Source organism: Haplochromis burtoni, unplaced genomic scaffold (genome assembly GCF_018398535.1).
Source record: "Haplochromis burtoni strain Fernald_Lab_line unplaced genomic scaffold, NCSU_Asbu1 Contig_115, whole genome shotgun sequence".
NCBI lineage: Eukaryota > Metazoa > Chordata > Actinopteri > Cichliformes > Cichlidae > Haplochromis > Haplochromis burtoni.
Window position 1 is genome coordinate 219,500 of NW_024582476.1, and position 21,989 is coordinate 241,488.

At 39.2% G+C, this 21,989-nt stretch overlaps 1 protein-coding gene across 2 annotated transcripts in view; it reads right to left on the reverse strand.

The window, feature by feature from the left end:
- Positions 1-21,989, reverse strand: part of LOC102304162 (seizure protein 6 homolog) — a 91,505-nt gene that overhangs the window by 5,325 nt on the left and 64,191 nt on the right. For both annotated transcript variants that reach the window (XM_042223584.1, XM_005928525.3), the window contains exons 4-9: positions 20,563-20,755; positions 11,745-11,930; positions 10,632-10,800; positions 9,989-10,155; positions 9,704-9,898; positions 8,771-8,909 (exon numbers count right to left, since the gene is read on the reverse strand). In XM_042223584.1, coding sequence (XP_042079518.1) covers positions 8,771-8,909; positions 9,704-9,898; positions 9,989-10,155; positions 10,632-10,800; positions 11,745-11,930; positions 20,563-20,755 — 1,049 coding nt within the window. The remainder of the gene's footprint in view (positions 1-8,770; positions 8,910-9,703; positions 9,899-9,988; positions 10,156-10,631; positions 10,801-11,744; positions 11,931-20,562; positions 20,756-21,989) is intronic.

The following is a 21,989-nucleotide window of genomic DNA, read 5'->3' on the forward strand; positions in this document are numbered from 1 at the left end:
TTCCCCTTAGTAACTTTGCAGATTCAGACAGAGTTCCCTGGCTCTGAGGTGTATTTGCTGAGTGATAGGTTTGTAGCATAAACCTATTCGCTGGAACGTTCAAGACAATTTACTACACAGCAAAAGCAAGACACAAGTAGGCAAAGTTCTTTGTGTTACTCATGCATGCGTGAGGCCTGCCTGGAGCCAAGTGTCGTTCCACCCACTTGACCTCTGTCAGACTCTCAGCCAGGTTCCCTGTAACACTCCTTTTATTGTGGTTATATGAATATGCATAGGTTCATACACACAAAGAGTACCTTGCCTGTGCGTTGTGTAAGTGTGTGTGTGTGTGTGTGTGTGGGGGGGGGGGGGGGGTCAGAGTGTGACCCCATAAACAACTTCCCTAAACCTGCTGGCCTGGAAGTCCAGCAGTTCATCTAAACAAAAGGCACTTAGGCTAAAACTGACATAGCTACGTTTATCCTACCATAAAACAATAAAACAAGGTACGACCTCTCCCATGCTCCCAGGGTGTGGGTGTGAATGCCAGAGCACTCTGGAATGCACACGAAGTCTTTGCAGACTCCTAAGGATCACACATCCTATCATTACACAATCGATTATACACCTCTAAGTATACATGGTTAAATATTTCTAAGCATAAATGACAGTCAACAATATAAACCTGACACTGAGTGTTGTGCACAGAGCTTCAGTTGGTAAATGTGCTCTGTCTCCCTTTACGCTGATGAAAGCACAAGCTGATGATACTAGACAGTGTCAGCAGTACTTGGAAAATTGCAATTTTGTTTATATTAGATGCATCTGATGCAATGTAAACATTAAATTATTCATGATTCATGTCTGTCTGACGCCCCCCAACACCCCACCCCGCATCCCATGAATATATACTGATGTGCATATATGGGTATTTGAGCATATCATCAAAATAATCCAAAGGAATTACTTTTTGAATTGTCCTTTACCGGCCTTTTACAAAAAGCTGCCATACAAGCAAAAACGGAATTATAGAAGGACTACAGAAACAGGTATAAAAAATAACAGATAATAAATAATGAATAAATACGTATGAATTCAGTTGTACATGTTTTGTGTTGTGTTTGTGATGTTAATGTGTGATAGAGTATATGGTAGTCAAGTCACAGTTTGGCGGATTTTTCGCTGTTACTGATTAACATAAAAATGCATTAACCTTTTTCCATTTGGAAAATTCATATGTCATTGTAATCACATCAGCATCAATCAGACACAGAGTATGAAGAATACTGGGGGGAAGAAATGTAGTCATATAAGCTGTAGAGGACAAGAAAATGGTTGCTCTTACCCATGACTAAATTTGGTGTCGAAATAGCAGTGCAGCTAGTTTTTACGACTTAACTTGATTGTGTTAATAATCACGGAACTGTACCATTTAAAAATTAAGAATAAGAATAGCACAATGCCTTCAATCACATGCTTCATGGGAGCCCAGCAGTGGTGTCTTTACAGCCGTCTCCAATGCAAACTGTGCATCACTGTTTACTGTGCCAGATCAAGTGACAAAACAAGGGCACAAAGTGTGGTGAGAAAACAGTGCTCAGAGTACAAGTTTCAAATTACTATGCCTCAAAAATGTGCAGTTTCTGTAGCTGCTGTATGTAATTTCGGCTTGTTCTTAAATGGTGTGTCTTTGTCTTTTCTACATTTATTTGTCTGAGCAATAGATTTACAGTAACACTGTAGAGATATCCATATTGTTAAGATATCCAATTCTGAGTCAAGCTCATCTATAAGAAAAGTGACTGTTGTGTAACAACTGTCCGAACACAAATGAGTAAGAATATGTTACAAATAAATAATAATAATAAGCTCTGAGATAATATGCTATTCTCAAATGTTTAAAAAAAATCTCATTAATGAGCTGATTATTAATACTGACAAAAAAACTTTCAAGAAAACATATGCCAACACTCTAAAAAAATAAATAAAAAATATCTCAGCAGCACAATGCTGCATATAAAGAGCACAGATGTGTAATAAATATTTAATGTTAAAAGATGAATGAAAACTAAAGTAATAAATTACAGCTTTTATAGCATTTTTGTGCTACTTTATGTTTGTGAATGTTTCAAGTATCTCATGCTCAACCAGATTTGATATATGTGACTGATGCACACATGAGCCATTGAAACGACATGACAGGATTTTTTTAAATCGCATGCTGAGGACAGACAAAATGCAACTACCAGCTGACTTGCTGTTATGATCCCCAAATTTGCTTACTGTATCTTTTAGCTTCTGGATTATGTTCTTGATTGAGTTTTTGGCTCCAGTTTTGCATTATTTTATATGATGACCTCAGTTTTATGATATTACTGAGTCATAGTTTTGTGGTCACTATAGTGGTCCTTAAGATTTGAAGCAAAAACATATACTGTGATTGTGCTCACCTTTGTTCAAATTCAAATTATATCACCCAAATTAAATACTGTTTTATCCAATAAATTACTTGAAATTGTCAAACATGCCAACACTGTCACTAAAACCTGCTGTAAATATTGCCACTGCCTGCTATTAGCCTGATATCAGTCTGTAACTGAATGCTATCTGTTTCTGATAATAAAGCAATTAAATGATGAATTGTCAAAAATCGCATACCTGTTGCTGTTTACATAAACAGAAATCCACATTTGCACCTATTCAACCATGTGTTGTTCTATAGGAATATAAACCAAATGTAACCGGCTGGCAGGCAGTTGAGTCGAGTCCTATCTTGTTGGTAACCAGTTTGCATTTATAAATTAGTTGCAAACTAATTTATAGTTGCAAACTGTTGACAATCTCTCTGAGAGTGATTGAAGTTAGTCCAAGTCAGACTATGATGTTTGCAGAAAGGTTGCCTCCTATCTGTGCAACTGCCTTGTGATCTTAAGTTGTCATGATGTGCAACACTCAAGTTCTGGGCAGACATTCAGTCACCACAAGCTGCAGTAGGTTGGAGAATGTTTAAAAAATTCAATGCAATCACCAAGGAGCTGAGGATTTTATGTAGATGGAATAAGGTTGGTGTTTAATTTTCATTCGTCTGACTGAGCTATTAGCTTTCTTACCTTGCTCTGTATTAGGAGCAAACTTTGTCAAGTATGTCCAGTGTTTGATGGTAATTTGGCTGAGCCGATTTAATGTAAGTTTGCTCAGCTAATGTTATCTCAAGATGGTGGTGCATTTGATGAGCCATCTTGTTCATAGTATCCCCAGAGGTTTTTTTTAAATCAATATTTAATAAAATACCAATATTTGGTGTCCCTGTATAGATATAATTTTGCCACACAAAATACTGCAATTTTATGTTGTATCAATTTTTCCCCCCAGCCCTATTATATTCTTTATATACAGTCCTTATGCATAGTCCTGTCTCCACTTTGGTTTGTCAGAGCATCTGTTGTTCCTTTTCTATGTTCAGACCCAGTTTATACTCTTATTGCCATCGTCGTGGTGATTGTTTTTGGATATATGTTTTGTTCCCTTTTGGAATATGTTTGGCCATTTTCAAAACAGCCAAATAAAAAGGGTTGATCTTTGCTTATTTTTGGCTTGCCCGAGTTAACATTGGGGTCCTGTCCACAGCCACACTGACAATTTCAGCTTTTTTGGGACAAACACTGTAATAGAAGATAAGGCCATGTTATCTGTGATTGACGGCGTTTCATAATAAAGGGAAACAAATGACCTCTCTTCTACTCAGTCTTTTACCCAGAACCTCCCCACAGAATTCCTCTGAGAGCAAACAAACTGCTGTTAAAATCAGACTAGGAATAAATCTTGAATATTTTATGTTGACTAACAGTATAAACAAAACGCTGATCTAATTAGCCCCACAAGGTTTGCTTCTGTGAAAAATAATGCAAAATAAAATTTTAACACAATATGGCCAGAATGATGGGTAGATCTTTTTTTTTTTTTTGAAGAAATCTGGACAGGGTTTTCCTCCTGGACACAAATAATGAATGTGGGCTGCATGAATTTGGGTGGCAATGTACTCCCTCTGGTTAGCTGGAACACTATGAGGGCAATTTACACCTCCGTGTTCTCTGACAATCGACCACTGTGGATTGAAGTGACAGGAATGACAAAGCCAATTTTCACTTCCAAGTCTCCATGATAATACTCTATGGAAATACAGACCTGGTGCCTTCTATGAGGGCATCTACAGGATAGGCAAATAACTTTTTTGACCTTAAACTTTCTTCTTTCTCATAAATCTATTTGAGGAATACCATGAATTCTGCATACACTGCATGGAATCTTCATTTCTGTTTGAGCTCTTCTTCACCTTTGGGTCATAAAAGCTATCAGTCTTCTCTGCTCTCATGGATTTCCTCGCAGAGTGATGTAGATCTGTCATTTGGTATTAATACTGTGTGATTACATCCGGTTTCTGCATTCTCATCACAAATATATACCAACACTCACTGATCCCTTTTGCCACATACTATAAAATGTTGCCAATGTACTGGCTGTTCTTTGTCTCTTGTTTTTTTTTAATGAAGCTAGTTTCTAATTTTACTACTTTCACTGTGATTGATTTTCTTGTTTTTTCCTACTACGGTGGTTTATCAGCACCACAGCCCATATTCTTTGACACTAATGATGTATAGTGAGCTCCATCTCAGCCGTGTTGATCTTTTCCCCCTTTGTGCAAATCAGTGCATCTGAGAAATCTTTCCTCACAGTTTTGGCAGTGATTTGGTCTTTAATAAAGTGTTTTAATCAAAATATATTTATCAGTGCCATAGCTGACGTTCTGATAAACAATTAGGTGCACAACTTTGCCTTTCAGCGTCATTAGGTCCCCTCGAGATCTTAGATATCATGTTCAACACTGTTGTAATATCCAAAAACAATCAGTATTGTAGTGGGCACCATCAGCGGATAACTTTTCCACTTGATGCACTGAAACCACTCACGTCTGGCTTCCTAAATAGCCCCCTCAGTCACGCTAGCTCGTCAAGAACCTTGCGGTCAACCTTGGTTTTAAATTGCCCTACTGACCTCATCTGTTCTCTAACCTTTCTACCTGAAGTTTATTAAAAAATCCCAGTGACACCACAGAAGACTGCCAAATGCAAGATGCCTCCAGTCCAAACATCCACAGCACAGTAAGTCACTGCAGGCTACTCGGCCACACACCGCACCAATCTGGCAGTCACTGCACCCAAATGTCATCCCACATGGCTCCTTTCTTAAAAGATGGCCCCCAAGTCATGAAAAGCCAGTCCTGTCCTGGTTTGAAAACTGGTAACTAATCTTAGAAATATGTTGTCCCTGAGTCATTTGCTCTGTATCCATGATTTCATAATTCTTTTCAATTTTAGAAAGATATTGTGTTTCTGGGAATGCAGCGACAACATCTGAGATCTTTGTTGGTAAACAACAGTCACGAACTACTACTGGCCACAAACAAAGACGGGTGAGAATGCAAGACAGACTTAAAAAAGATTATTTATTTGACTAAATTTAGTCAGATCTTACTTGACTGAACATTTCCCTCACCAACTTGGCACAGGCATTTGCAAAGTTCCAAGGTCTGCTTGAAAAACAATTTCTGAAAACTCCTCTGCATACCAATGCCACCGGCTCAGTTCTGCAGATGAGGGAATGACAGTTGTTTTCTACAAGCCTGTAGGCATTCTGTCACCTTCACTGACCAGTCAAGTTTAAAGAACACAGCAAATCTCTATTAACTCTAACAGAATGGAAATAGCTCACGGTACCATACTTTCAAAAGCAACCTTCTAACATCTTTTTCATACATATTTGACATTTAAATTGTTCTGCTCAGTTCAAATAACATAAAAAATAGGCACCTACATAATCACAGCATAAGCTGACGTCCAGGTTGCATGTCATGTATAGAGTCACCACAAGAGGACTCTAAAAACCAGTAAGTTCAAGCTGCAAAGTCTCCAGTCCTGCTCACTAAACTGAAACATTAGCACTGTTAAAGAGACTTTGTGATCATTTTGTCTGGTGAAACACACTTCCAGATACAATACGCTCAATGCTAAAGCACATGCGGACCACTTACCTAGCTATATTCCACAGGTGGGGATATCAGCTGTAACCCCTTGTGTCTGGCTCTTGCTGGAGCCATGCTCCATGCTAATTAGCAAGGAGTCGGCCCTCCTGTTTGGCCTAAATTAATTAATCAGTCCTCATTATGCACATTGCTCCTCTGTAATTGCCAGCACTGGCACAGTGATGAATGATAACACAGAAAACATTCTCATTACTGCGGAAAAGTGTGTGCCCACCCTTATAATGAGACGACTCTTATCCACAAGAGCCTTTTGTCACTTTAACATGCTAAACGCATGCACACAAACACACGTTGATGCAAATTACATGTTGGCCGAGCCTAAAGGAATGCTTTTTCTCAAGCAGAGTGGACCAGACTTGAAGGTAATGGTGGGGTCCGCAGGGATCAGACAAGCTGTGGGTTTCAAGTGCCAGGAAAGCTACACATGACCAACCCTGAGATAAACTAAAGCCGGCCACACCACCATTAATTTACAGTGAACAGTCTCATGTGGCCAGGATTAAAAGAAATTTGAGCATGGTGCAATTTAAAAAGAGGGCACTGAATGAAAATCAGTTTACCTCTAATCAAACTTGTTTACTTCTGCGTGATAAAAAAAATAAAAAATCCTCTCTGATCTTTTTTTTATTACCCTAGGTGCACTGGTTGACTTTTAATAACAGAGATTAATCACTGGGTCTTGATCTCTATCTAAAGATCACAGTGGCATGCGGGGTCACATAAAGCTCAGTGCTGTGTTCAGACATTGTTTTGTATTGGTCTCCTCTAATGCTTTTATTCCCTTTTGATCTGCGGCTCATATTTGAGTGACGGATCATATCTCAGTGCCGGACAGATATAGTTTGGGAAATGATGCGTATTTAGACCACGCAGCAGCATACAAAACTGGGCATGAGCAGAAATAATCCCCGCCCACACAAATGTTCAGTACGACACAGCTGGGCGATATTAATCTGTATCTTTATGCTTAGTTCAGCAACTTTTAAAAGATGAATGAGCATTGCAGCGGAACACAGTATTTGTTACTATATCTACTGTTGTTCTAGTGTACATTAAATATGAACAGGTTAGTTTATTTTTATCAGTATATTTTACACTCTCTAGTTTAGTCAAGTCCCAGTTTATAGCAACAGAACCACTCCTGAGTACAGTACTGGTTGTAGATTGTGACCACCTCACTCTGATAACAAAGTAGCACAATTCAGATACACAGATATAAGAATGCCATATGATGACTATGCCTAGACTTAATCATTTTCAGTGGTGGAGCTTTCTTCACCAGGAACTCAGAGCCACATTCTTGGCTTTATTATGTTTCACATTGTGTTACTGCCTGATTAAAAACATATGTAAAACAAATTCCACATAAGAAAAAATCGAAATTTAAATAGCTCAAATAATAAAATGCTGAGCAACTGACCAAACGTCAGTTATACCGCTACCGACTTAATGCACGGGATGTACAATAATGAATTGAAGATGGTGCATTAGTGCTGAATGTTAAACTAGCGAGCACTGTTCCCTATGCATCCACAAAAGTGACCATGAATGTCTTAACTGAAATGATGGAGTGATTTAAATCAGTGAAAAAGCTTCATGATTGCCACCTCTGGCTGCTGTTCACTATGGTAGATTTGTAGTAATGATGGTGATTTGATTTGTTCTGGAGGTTGTCTATTAAGGACAGCTTGCAATCTGTCTGTACAGCCTCAGACTTCATTTCATAATTATGTCCTAATTTTATTACACTGTTCAGAAAGAATTATGAATATGAGAAATATGAAAAGTGAAGGGAACAAATTCATGCACGCATGCACAATTGACCACTCTGACCAACAGCTAGCAATTGCCACTGGTTGAGATTTGTCAGCGACTTTTTTTTTTTTTTACAACCTCAGGCAGTATTCCCATTGGTTTATTTTTAACCTCTCTGTGCCCTCTTGTTTGCAAGTGCTTCAGGCAACAACAGGAATCACTTATGATGTAGTTTTGGTGCTTACGATAGGCTGCATGTGCAAGGCAATATTGTGGAAATCATTCAACCAAAGCAAAGGGATAAATCCATAAAAGATAACAAGACAGTGGCACAAGATATATAATTTTGTGGAGTTTTTTGTTTTTGAGAAAGGCTCCACGTACCATAAAGAAAAGGTTGTGCGATTATTTTCACTTCAGTTAAGATCAATTACTGGTGTAGACTGAAACAAAATGTGTGTGCATTCAGGGGACATTTGTGCACGAGTGATTGGTGAAGGTGAAACAGTGTGCCTGGATTTTGTGTGCGCATCTGTCTGTTTTGACATCTCTGTGCATTTGTGCTGAATTACAGTTGGGTAGGCTGAATAAGTGGCTCAGAGTAGTTGACTGCCAGAGCAGATTCATTTCAAAGCCAACTCTGAGGCAGACACCAGGGAAGTGAGAACAGGAAGGCTTACTGGCTAATCTGGTCAGAGAGCGAGCTGGAAGCAACACAGAATTCTTAATGTAGGAGATGTTGAAAAAAAAATCTAATTAGTGACTGCAACCACAGAAACACTTTCCTGTTCGCATTTTGTAGTGTGTCTGCGTAGATGAGACAAAGGATGGGGAAATAACCAAGAAGGGTGTGTGTGTTTATATCTGGAGCCTGACATCCTCTCTGACCTCCCTGAGTGATTTCTAGTCTTACACCTGGGTGCAGTCTCTTACACTTGGATGTCAAGCATGATCCGCTTGTCCTCTTCCACATGGATACCCCAGATGCAGTCCTGCCCCTTGTCGTAAGCCTCGGGCCAATTAGGAGACAACACAACACCAGCAGAGTCTGTGATCTCCCCGCTGCACACAGCTGCAACACACAAACAGTACAGGCTGAAAAAACCAATTGTAAAAGATTTGAAGATACAGGAAAGTAAGATGCAAATTAGAAATCAATTCACTCAAAATATATGTTGGTACATAGATAATTTTGTCTAGCTAGATTATGCCCGTGATCTTAGTGCTTAATAAAATACAGCTGGAATCAGGTGCTGTGCAAGCATCTTGGTGTGATCCTCGCAAAACTGCAAACTGACACTGAACCACTTGGTGACCATGACCCATACGAGCAGAAATTAAATTTTCTTATAGCTAGCTTTACTGGAGAGCTTTTCAATTTCACTCTGTTGCAGAATAACCATGAAGGCTTTAAAGACCAAGACTAAGGTCAGCATGTCATGTTTGTGTGTATGTGCATGTGGGAGGAGTGAAACAGAGAGGGGAAGGGAAGGGCTCAGGGTTGGGCCGCTATTAAATGTGATGCGTCGCCTGTGAACTGTGGCAGTTCTCATCTTAGGCCAGCTATTGTGCGCCTTTAATCTCGAGCACTTCGAAAATCTGCCCTGCGAGCGCACATTTCAAAGTAAATCGTTGTTACAGTTTTGAGAGAAAATTTATCACGGATCAGAGGAAAGCAGCTTAGGAAGATATAGTTAACTGTCACTGGTATTTAATATTAGAAAAACTAACTCCTGCAGTGATCAAGCAGACAATGAAAGCTTCGGGTCCTCGGGTCAATCTGATATTGCTCCAAGTTCTTCTCCAGTGGAAGCACTTTTATTTTATTTTTTTTATGCCCTGCAATCATGACATCTGTTAACTCACCCCTACAAGCTGGCTCGGTCTCATTCCACTGAGGGTTTTGTGCATCCACACACTCAATCACCACAGAGCCTTGCTCCAGTGTGTAGCCAGGGTCACATGAGAATTCGACCACTGCGCCCACACTGTAGGTGGAATCACTGCTGCTGAAGTTCCCGTACTTCACAAAGGGCTCGTAGCACATCCCTTTCGCAAAAGCTGCAGACAGAGTGTATGACATTGAACATAAGTGACAAGGATGGTGCAAGATATTATTAGCAAACTCTGCATTCTGCCTCATCAGCTCGCCTTCGTATCTTATGGCTGCGCCGGTGGAGGTCATCGTTCCGTCTGTGGTGAACTCCACAAACAGATAGCGTCCGGTACTGAGCACTCCCTCATTTGGCAAGTATTCAACTTCATAGGAGTCATACACAGGGGGAGAGTCTATGTTGTTGCCATTTTTTATTAGCAACCTAAAAAAAGAAAACAGGGAGAGAGCGCTGATGGGATTAAAATAGATGTTAAAGAAAGAAATTACAAGGTACCCGAGACCTGCTCATTGTTCCAGCTGCAGCTGTAATAACTTTGTGATAACATTCTACACCTTGTAATGAGGTGAATGGGCATGCATGACAATTGCCATATGGATCAGTGGTTACAGAAGGATACATAATGCAATTGCAGTCTCCTACCTCTCACTACCTTCTGGTCCGCTCAATTCATTTGCCTGACAGAGCACACTTAAAGGATTATCATGATAAAAGGTCCTTTCAAATTCATCTGTCACTCCCTAAAGATTTTGGTCATTTATAGCCCTCGAGAATTTTAATCCTCCATCTGCAGGAATACTGTTATTCAGAGTTCAAAGCTCGACGCAACTCACATTTCCACACTATGCTCACATTTATTCTCAATGTGTGTTTTGATTTTAACAGCATACATAAACTACCTGTCATCATCTTCTGCCAAAGCCACCTTTTCAAAGTGAACGTGAAGCCGGTGGGCTTCAGGTGCCTCCAGAACCCAGTGGCAGGTCAGATTGTTGCTGTAGTTGCCAGGAAAACCAGGAGAGACGATGCGGCCATATGTGGCATTTTTTATCATTCCCCCACAGGATGCTGTATGAAAAGAAAAAGAAAAGAAAAGAAAAGAAAAGAAGAAAGGACAAAGAGTAGGAAGTAAAAACTTGATGAAAAAAAAGTAATGATTCAAACTGTGGTAGGGGGATTTTGGAGAAAAGTCCCTGTCTGAGCACAGATTGCATCGATATGCAGTGGACTGTGGCTGAGCTACACCAGGCGGCTCTCCTGGGTCTAAGAGTGCCTGATTGTTTGTGAAGGTAAAAGCAAAACAGCGGCAGTAACACTATCAGTTTAGAACAGCTGCAGGCAGGCGCGGTGAAAGGCTGGAACTAGCAGATGAGTTTTTACCAGCAGGAGAAGGAGAGTCATGTGGCCCAGTTCTAATTAAGGCAGCCAGGTCCAATGGCCTTATTTTGCCCCGTCTCCAAAGAACAGCTCCCTGTGTTGCTAATCACATGCAAACACGCTCATTTGCCCTCCGAGTGTGACTCAGTAGGAGACAACACGGTGAAAGGCTCTGTTAATCAAAATCACCTGTTCTCTCAGAGAAAGCTGAAGAGAAACAGGCTTGTGTCTTTAAAATTGCGAGTTTCACTTTGCAAATTATTTTCCTTAACTCTTTTTTCTTTTAACTCTCAAATATAAGAATAATTAAATAATTATTAAAATTAATAGCAATACTTAGATGTTTGCTTTGAAAGCCTGGCAGTCAATGTTAACTACTTGAACATATTCACACTCACTGTCAGGCAACGAGCCTGAAGGTAATTTAGTTTACAAAGCAAAATTAAATATCAAACCAAATCACCCAACATTCCAATTAAGCTGAAGGGATAAGCCCATAACCCACTGTTATAGCGTTTAGATTTCATTTAGTTTAATTACATTCTTTGCAGTTTTATTGTTAGAGTATCAGTTGGGTGGGTGGGGGGGTCTTGTTGCCCTGAAACTTGTCTATCCAGAAAACGAATTTGCCTTACCGACACACCGGGGTTCTTTTCCACTCCAGTAAGGCGTGGTTGCATTACGACAGGTGAGCATTTTTGGACCCTGCAACTTGTATCCAGTGAAACAATTGAAATAGGCTTCTCCGCCGGGATGCAGGTGCGTCACTGAAACCTCTCCACCAGCAGGCTCTTTGGGGAATGCACAACTCAGCACAAAGGCTGCAGAGGAAGGAGTCAAAAATAGAGGGAAAGGGAAATGAAGGTGCTCTTATGAATACATTATAATTTGATAATTTTTGTTGCAATGTATCGATTTATAAAGTTCAGTATGTTATACAGTAGTGATAGGAAAGAGAGACAGAGAGACAAAGCATTTTTATACTATAACACCAGTAAGTGCATTTTAATGTAACTGATTTCACCATTAGCAGCTGTGAAATCACAGCACAAATAACTAAATGCATCATTTTGGGAAAGGACATGCTTGGTCTAAGTTATTTTTATTTATTTATTTTAATTTAGCATTTAGAAAAATCATTTTCCAGGGTTTTTGGGCCTTTTATTTGTCTGAGCACAATCCAGTCCTGGACCAAACTGCCAACAATGTTAACTGGCTGCACAACATAATCCTCTATGTTCTGCATTGTGTATTCATTGTTGACCAAGTTGTCTCTCCTCCAAACCACTGCTGAAGACCCATAAATATTTAAATCCAAAATGATTGTGAATTTGTGCAAATGAATCTGTCTCTGTCTTCCTGTTTCTCTTCAACATGCAGTTAAAGAAGTTATTAGAACCAGCCTTCAGATTTGTTTATATACACTACATCTTTTAATTGTAGTTTACCAGTACAAACAGTATGCAAATGTACAGAGACATGTTCTTGGCACTAGAGTAATTATCATCACTGTGTGGTTTGGTGTATAGTTGCTGCAGATACTTTGACAAATGGATGCATGGTTGGTCGGATGAACATCATAGTGGGTCTGTAACGTTAGGCTGAGGAATAGCCTCTATAGTGGTTGTCAAAGAGTTGCGATTGCAGCGGGGTAAGATCAATGTTCCCAGACTTGCTATGCATTGTTGTCCTGTTCCCTTTTTAAATAAATGGTGTAGGACGGCATGGAGTTCACTTTGATAATGAAGTAAGCTAACCAAGTCTTTAATGGAAGCTATTAAACAACCTTCTCTTCCTGTCTAATAACCACACTGTTCTACCTCATTAGTGTAGGCACTTTAATGGCCAGACTAAAACTTTTAAACTTCTGGAAATGTGTGAACAACAGAATATAATTGGACGCACTATGGCTTGTGCTACAATAACAGTGTGATTGTGAGACTGCAGAAGTACAGAAAGCTAGAAGCCTTGAATAACATGCTTTAGCTTAATGGAGCGGATGCAAAAGCTAAACAAATGCTAACAGGCAACGATAACAAAGCAGCTGGTAGTCATGTGTTTGTTAAAACTGTCTTGCTGAAATCATATTTGCAGCCTTAAAGTCTTAAATTACAGCACAATGGCCAAAATTAATAATAATGATAATATATGGTAAAGGTAGCTTGCTCACAGTTAAGTGAATTGTATAACACTCATAATTTTAATATATATTTGCATGATTTCACAAATGGCTACGTAACATCAAAAAAGTACGTTTACATCAAGAAATGGGTTTATCTTCAATATATCGAGTCTAATTTGGTTCAAATAAAAAAAGCACAGATACAGGATCCTCAATAAAAGAGCTACAAGACTGGCATCTTAACATGGTGTGTTTAGTACTAGAGCAGTAGCCACATGTATAAAGCAATAGCACACACTTCATAGACAGGGTTGTTGGCCCACCTCCACAAAAGCAGGGCAAGTGGAGGTTAAACAGTGCAAACAGATTAGACAATATGCAGCAGGTTGGATTTGAAGCGCTTTCATTTCAACCAAGTCATTTGGACATGAAAAAACATCACTTTAGTGATGTTTTCTACCATTACCTTGAAGCTAAATTGTCTATTCAAAAAAAAAAAAGTCATTCTATCAATCTTTGAACTTGAACTCGAGGGAAAACAGCCCTAAATGCATAACGGCCATAAAGGTTTGTGAAACTACTGACTTATGTGTTTCTTTTACACAAGCCACTGGTTTCTACCATAATGAAACCGGCCTTTGCGTTGCAGTAAATCAGTGAGCCACAGGGACGAGGTACACTGCCCCTGGGTCATCCATTCCATTCATAGTTTATCACTAGCTCCAATGAACCTAGTTATTGCCATTATCATAGCAGCATTTACATCCCTATTGAGCATGCAGTGGGAGAGCCAGAGGCAAAAATTGTGGAGCCAATTCCTGAAGTATTAAATTACGTGCTGCCTCCATTCCAGTAGATGTGGTGCTGGGCCATAAAGTCTGATTGTTTCACCATTAGAAATAATAGATCCACAGTGCAGACAGCCAGGAAGATTAGCTGATGGTGCTGTAGAGCCACAGGAAACAGATGTGAAGCGTATGTCTTTAGTTATTGTTTTCTTGTAGTGGGGAGGAAATAGTCATAGTCATAGTAATACTCATGTAAACCCACAGTAGTACAGTACATGCATAAGCTAGTTGCAAAAGTATCATTAGAATATTCAAATTCTCTCATTAAAATATTGTTTATTACCTTTTAAATACCACAGATTTACTGTACGGTTGTGGTAAAAAATAATGCAGACTCTCACCCAGGGAAAACTCAAACTCTGATGAACAAAAAGACATAAATATTACACTGGCTCAGTATTTTTTTTTTAATAAAAGTGATGCCAAAATGCAGAGGCAGTGTAGGTGACAAACTGAGTACACCCAACAACTGAATAGCTTGTGGAGTCATCTTTATCATCAACTACTTGATGTAACCATTTTCTGAATGACTTTATCAGTCTCTCACTTTGTTGTGGAGGAATTGGCCCACTGTCTTTTACAACATTGCTTCAGTACATCGAGGTTTGTGGGCATTTGTTGCGTTGCGTAGGATCATTGTCCTGTTACGTCACAGGATTTAAGCCAAGTTTTAAATGCTAGATAGATGACTCTAGAATATGTTGGTTTATAGCCAAACATCTCCACTTTGGTCTCGTTTGCCTGAAGAACATTATTCCAGAAATTTTGTGATTGTTCAGATGCAGCTTTGCAGTCCTATGCCATGTTACCATGGTCTTTTAGAGAAAAGAGGCTTTCTGCTGGCAAGCCTTCCAAACAAGTCATGTTCAGTCTTTTGTAATTATGCTTTCATGACCTTTGGCATTTAACTCCTGCTAACAGAGGCCTATTGAGTCTGAGATGTAGCTGAGCAGATCCTTAAGGTTGCGATGTGGACCCTCTTGTTTGTCCAGCAAATCCCACAGGTGCGTAACTTGATTGAGAACTAGGGAATTTGGCGGTCAAAATCTCAGACTCATTGCTGTGCTGAACCATTTTTTGTTCTTGGCAGGGCACAGTATCCTGCTGAAAGAGGCCACACCCATCAAGGAGTACCTTTTCCATGATAGGGTGTACATGGTCTACAACAGTGGGTAGGCAGGTGGCACGTGTTAAAGTAACATCCATGTGGATGACCCAAGGTTTACTAGGTTTACTAGCAGAACGTTACTCAGAGCATCACACTGCCTCCACTGACTTCTTCCCATAGTGCATCCAGGTGTCAGGGGTTCCCAAGGTAATGTGATTCATCAGACTAGGCCACCTTCTTCCATTGCTCCATAGTCTAGCTCTGATGGTAAATGGTAAATGGCCTGTATTTGTATAGTGCTTTACTAGTCCCTAAGGACCCCAAAGCGCTTTACACATCCAGTCACCCACCCATTCACACACTGGTGATGGCAAGCTACTAAGCTTGTAGCCACAACCACCCTGGGGCGCACTGACAGAGGCGAGGCTGCCGGACACTGGCGCCACCGGGCCCTCTGACCACCACCAGTAGGCAACGGGTCAAGTGTCTTGCCCAAGGGCACAACGGTCGAGACTGTCGGAGCCGGGGCTCGAACCGGCAACCTTCCGATTACAAGGCGAACTCCCAACTCTTGAGCCATGATCGCCCCATGATGATCAAGTTCCCATTTGTTGACACTGTCAACAGCGGACTGGGATCAGCGTTGACTGGTTTGCAGCTATTCAGCCCCGTACACAACAAATTGGGATGCACTTCTGTTAGTATTCTGACATCTTTCTATCAGAACTAGCATTAAGTTCTTCAGCAGTTTCAACTACTACTTATGTTAGATCGGATCATGTTGTATTCCATCAATGAGCCTTGGCTCTTTGACCCTATCAGTACCCAGGACCTGGTTCACCACTGTTCCTTCTTTGGACCACTTTTGAGTTCGTCTAGCCCTCACAATTTAGCCCTTTTCAGACTTAAATACTTACACTCACCCATTTTTCCTGTTCCTAACACATCAACCTTGAGGACAAAATATTCACTTGCTCCCTAATATATCCCACTCACTAACAGGTGACATGCTGAAGCGATAATCAGTGTTACTATTGTCAGTGCTCATAATGCTATGCCTGATCGGCAGATATTACAATGGATGATGTCAAAATGAAGCGTTCCTGACAAAAATGCCACACTATATGGAATAAAATGTCATTTTAGTAAATATTAAAAATAGAAGAGGAAAAGTAGCTCAAAACACTTCTGGATTTTTACACTGTACCTTGTCGCAAGCAATATATAACCATAAGGAACATGGGCACATGCTAATTGTCTTTTTTATTTTTATTTGTCTTTTATTTTATTTTATTTTTGTCAGTATTACAAAAAAACATTCTTGCCATTCTTTCCTCACTCACTCTCTCTTTTATTCTCTTTCTCTGTGCACAAGCTGTGGATTTGTACTGTCTTTATTGAATATAAAGTATGCTTTTTATTTTGCTTCCTGCTCTTTCACACCTACATGTTGGCACAAAAAACAAAAAACAAACTTGAATTTCAAATGTGGAACTCTAAATGTGTATTTGGGATCCAATAATGAGTTCCTCGTTCTGCCGTCCTCTATCGACATTTACTTAAGATCAACCTTCGAAAACATTTAAAGAAAGTAAACATTTCCCAAAAGAACGCCTGATGCGACACCTGCATGCACTCACACATTCCTTCCATTAATGAGCCTCATTCAGCTGTATGCACATTTTTCATCTGCCTGAGTACTTCAAATTGAGAATGCTGCTCTTCAACCAATGATGGACAAATGTTGTTGACTAGGGCACAATAGATGAGCTGAGGAAGCTAGTAATAGTCAGTTACCCACAGTGTATTTGGCCAAACAAATAAAATGCATTTCAATTTAGCTCTAATAAACGCTTACACTCCTGTATGCGTTGCCTGAATCCCTTCAGGTGGAGAGCTGGAATAGGATCAAAAATGGCTAAGTGAAGGCAGCAGATAATGAAATGAGGTGACAGAAAACACAACACAGATAATGAATGTAGTGTAGATTGTTATTATATATAATGGCACGATATTTGGAAAATCTTATCCATTGTGTGTTACACTGACATTTAGAGTAAAATGTGCAAGAAGCGAAGATTCCATGGCAATGATTAGTCATCTTTATAGTCAGTTATTGGTTTAATATACAGATATAACATCAGTCGCTCAGCTTGTAGGCGACATGTGGGAGAGTGTGGCTGTCAATATATATCTAAGCCACATGACCTGGCTGTGCATCAAAGCATTACCTTTTATAGAAACATCAATAGTGTTGTCTCTGGTAAAGTGCCTCACTTGTACAAAGCCAGACGATAGTTCCGCAGTGATATAGCCTATTGATATTTATGTGGTTTGGTTAAAGCCTCAATCGAAATGGCCATTTACTCAATAAAGGCCATTAAAAAGCAATAACTTTGAACTAGAGACAAGAATCTTATCAATGCTACTTAGAACAGGTGGCATGTGCTGGATTGCTACCAGCGGCAGGGGTCCTCTGACCACATCTCTTGTCGTTGCAGGTTTTAAGTTAAAAACAATCAATAATTGCTGTGAAACACCGCTGCCATCAGCAGCATGGATTACTTCATACAGCTAAAAACTCCTAGCTCACCTTAGATGTCAAATACAATTATTATATCATCATCTCAATGCTAAGAGGTTGTAAATAATTTCAATCAAACATTTTGGAATCAAATAAGGCTTTGACAGTATTACATTTAATATTACAGACATTACATCGGTATTACATTTAATTCAGACAAAATTCTTTATGTATGTTATAGATATAAAATAGCCGAAAGGTGGGCTTTACTTTTACTCATCAGCAGTAAGTTTTCAGAAAGCAGGGATGGGTTTGGGATAAAATAAGTCATAATCCTTACTTCAAATCAAATCAAATCACTTTTATTGTCACATCACATGTGCAGGTACATTGGTACAGCACATGTGAGTGAAATTCTTGTGTGCGAGCTTCACAAGCAACAGAGTTGTGCAAAACTACAATAATGTAAACAAGCAAAATACAAGAATGGCTACATCTGAAACTAATAAATATATGCACTGTAGTATGCAATTTCATTTTTAAAACTTAAATTTAAACCGATTCTTCTCATTGAAAGAGCAAGATCATAAATTTTTCACATTGTTATTTTATATTAAACAGCAATGCCTTACTGAGAAATTAAATTGTTTTCAGTTTAATCCTACAGAGAATAGATGCCTGAATTTGAAAAAAAATTGTATTGGTGGGTGCTTATTTCGTTGTGTGCATTTTTTTTAATTGACCCAACTCCTTTATTATTAATACCAAAACTGTACACTAATCAGCCCCAGCATTAAAACCTCTAACGTCATATAGCGTTCCCTGTTGTGCCTCCAAAGCAGCTCTAACTCACTGAGGCATGGCAATGAAACCTACGCCGGCATCATGCAGAGTCTGGCACACAGCACTGGCAGAAGCTCTTTTGCGTTCTGTGGGTTTGTGGGCCGGAATCTCCATGGATTTGGGCTTGATCCACAGCATGTCGTTGATGCTCATTCAGATTGCTCAATCACATCAGATCATATTCACTTCATCTGTCACTGGGTTTCATGTAATGGCTAATCTGTGCATTAGAAAAAGTAAAAGAAAAATCCCTAACTGTAAGTATTTTTTCGGATTTTTCCTTTTTTAACAAAATCAGTTTTTAAGGAGAATATTTGAACAATCGAGACATACATTCTCTTAAGATGATATTATTAACTATACTTTCAATTCTAGATAAGATCACAAACATATGTGGGGGTATTGAGAAAAAGACGCTGATAAGAACATATGAGGAGAGTGGTAAGCCCCTCTTCATTCCCACACTTTATGTTCTCTTAACATAAACAGTAAAAAACACTTTAAGTTATTTTCCAAGTGTCAAACTGCTCTTGTTATAGACAGATACATCAGTCTGCCATCACAAGCTCGTGCTGTAGCAAATATTAATTACAGACGAGCTGAGATGCGTCTCTCCACAGTTCTATCTGCTTCTCCACGCTTGTCCAATTACATTTCTCACAGTCCATTGTAAAGGACAAGAAGATACCCCGCTTGCAAAGCAGAAGAACACAAATTGAAATATCTTCCGTGACTCCGATATGTCTAATCTTCATGAAATCTGCTCCTGCTATTTTTCTCATTAATGTAGCTGAATTTGTTCCATCAACTTTCAAACCAAACAGGTTTTTAGACGGACAAGGCTGCATGTGTGATCATTTTTTTGACACATTGTTGGCAAAGAAGTATAACACGGAAGCCTATTATGTTAAATTGTTTTCATAGTGGGCAGGAATTTTGGGAAAAAATGCCCTGCTAATGTTAAAACTGAGAAGCACAGCAAAATGTTGACTTATTTTGGTGCAATATAGGATAATATAGAAATTAATTGTTTGTTTTTTACAGCAAATACAGCATGCATAATTTCAATGCCAAGGTGGAGGTATGCTATTCACTTAAGGATGTCCTGTATATTATAGAGTACATTATGTATTCAATGTTATTTTTTGTACTTTTGCATTTGCATTGCATTACTTCAATTGAGTTTGAGGTGTTTAAACAATGCAAAATCCAAATGGGACAGGTAAAGGTGAAAAGTGTACCAACTGATATAAAATAATACTCATATATATTTCAACTGTTTATCACCATGTGTTCCCAGCTATACATCACCCTGTATGTTCTGTGGTGACCCTTCACTGTCATCATTTGGCCTGACCTCACAGTGATATTCAAACATCCAACAGCGATGGGCTGATTTATCTCACATCAGCCGCACAGTTCTGATGGCCCCTTTCATTTTCTAGCTGATGAAAGTACCACAGTAATGTGGTAGAATGAATTGTCCACCAGCGACCACCGTCAGCTCAAATCGATGGGGCATGTAATTGGCGGCCACTTTGTGTGATTGCTAAGATAAACAGACATTGTTACAGACATAGAAGATCAATGTCACACACAAAATAAGCGAGGGAGAGGTTGGAAATTATAGGCCATTATATTCACCAACAACACAGTAACTATTTCTACTGACAGGATTTGCGGCTGACACACCAGATACTACTTTATTACACTTAATGATTCTTTACAAATGTGATCCGTGAAATGGCAAATGAAAAAATTTAAATGGAAAAGGCACATACACATCATTGCCCAGCTGAAGGTCAACAGATAGTGTTTTGAAATAGAGCAATTTTAAATGCAATTAGTCAACCATTTTGCAGCCTCTCAACAGCTCTGCACCATCTTTGCTTGAGGATAAGCATTACCTGATAGAAAGCTGCTGCTTAACAATAAGCTGTTGTCATGTTTAATGTAACGTGTTTGAATGATGTGGCACCAAAGCTAGTAATGTATAGCTTCTGCTCACCTTGGTAATGGAGTAGGAGATATGCTGAATTGCGGCGTTTCTCACTACGGAGACTGATAGAGATCTGGTTGCTCCAGCTGCGTAGCACTAAGCCAGTCATCAAGACCGACTCATTGGCAAGGATGAAGGGTTCTTGACCTCCTGTATCCTCCACGGTCACCTGCTCTCCTTCCAACACGCTCACATTTAGCACCTAAAAAAACACACCCATGCAGTAAGATTAAACAACAGCCCTCACTGGTGCAATTTCACAAAACAAAAAAAACAATTTTCCAACAGAACTGCAAAGGCTCTTATTAGACCAACACATTATCAAATGTTACATTGCATACATATTATTTTCAGTACTAGTTTGAGCATATGTATTCACCCTTAATATTCCCCCTCAGAAAACATGTTTGCTTTCATTTCTTTGATAACCTGCAGCTGGGATGAAAACATATTTTTGACTAATAGTAGAATCTATCTGAGTCATTCCACTAATGGTTTGTTGCACAATTCCTCTTCTTCTATGTTTTCTGCCTGCCTGCAGAATAGTCTGTTAGCAACGCCTTATGTCTTGGGTTCAGAATCTGCAGCTAAATTTGGCAAAGGAATCAGGACTACTGTATGTAGTAAAACAGTCTGTGTAAAGACATTTGGAGCATCATTTATTTAATTATTGGCAGAAGTCAAAAAGGAAAATAAAAATCCAACAACAGATCCTAATCATCATTCTATATGATAATAAAAGATGGTACATTCATCACTGGGTTTTGCTAGAACATTCTGATTATGTCATTGTAGGTTGATGGGATTTTATAATTCATTGTTCTTCTCATCTGACACACATATTGTTTAGTCTGTCATGGTCCCTGGGTCTTGATGCCAGGGTTTGAGTTTTGCATAGTTTATGGTTCTTTGAGTTTTGCATTATTCATGCTGAAGTTTGGTTCTTGCTAGCTTACCTTAGAGTCCTAGTAATTATTTGGTTCCTTGCTTGTTATTTTCTTCCCCTCCCCTGTGTCCTGTATATATATATTCTTCTATCATCATTTGACTTTTTTCTACTTTTGAAAGTTTTTTAAATTGGCTTTTTATTTTTAGTCAGCTCTTGGTTTTCCAGATAAGAGTTGTTGCCTTTTGCTTTCTCTCGTGTTGTGTTTAGTTTTACTTTCTCGCCTATCTCGTTGTGTTGATTGTCATCCCCTGTTCTTGTTCCAGAGCTGTTTCCACTCCCATTATTAGTTCTCAGTTTGCCCTTGTATAAATTCCTGCGTCTTCTATTTGTTGTTTACCATGTTGTGCACATCAGTTATAGTCGGGTTTCTTTTTCTGACCACTTGGAAAATGCAAGTCTAATCTTGCCTTTCAGCACTATTTTTGGTCTCGACCAGTCTCTCTGTGAATGTCTGATAAATGGTTCACTATGTTCTAAAGCTAATTGC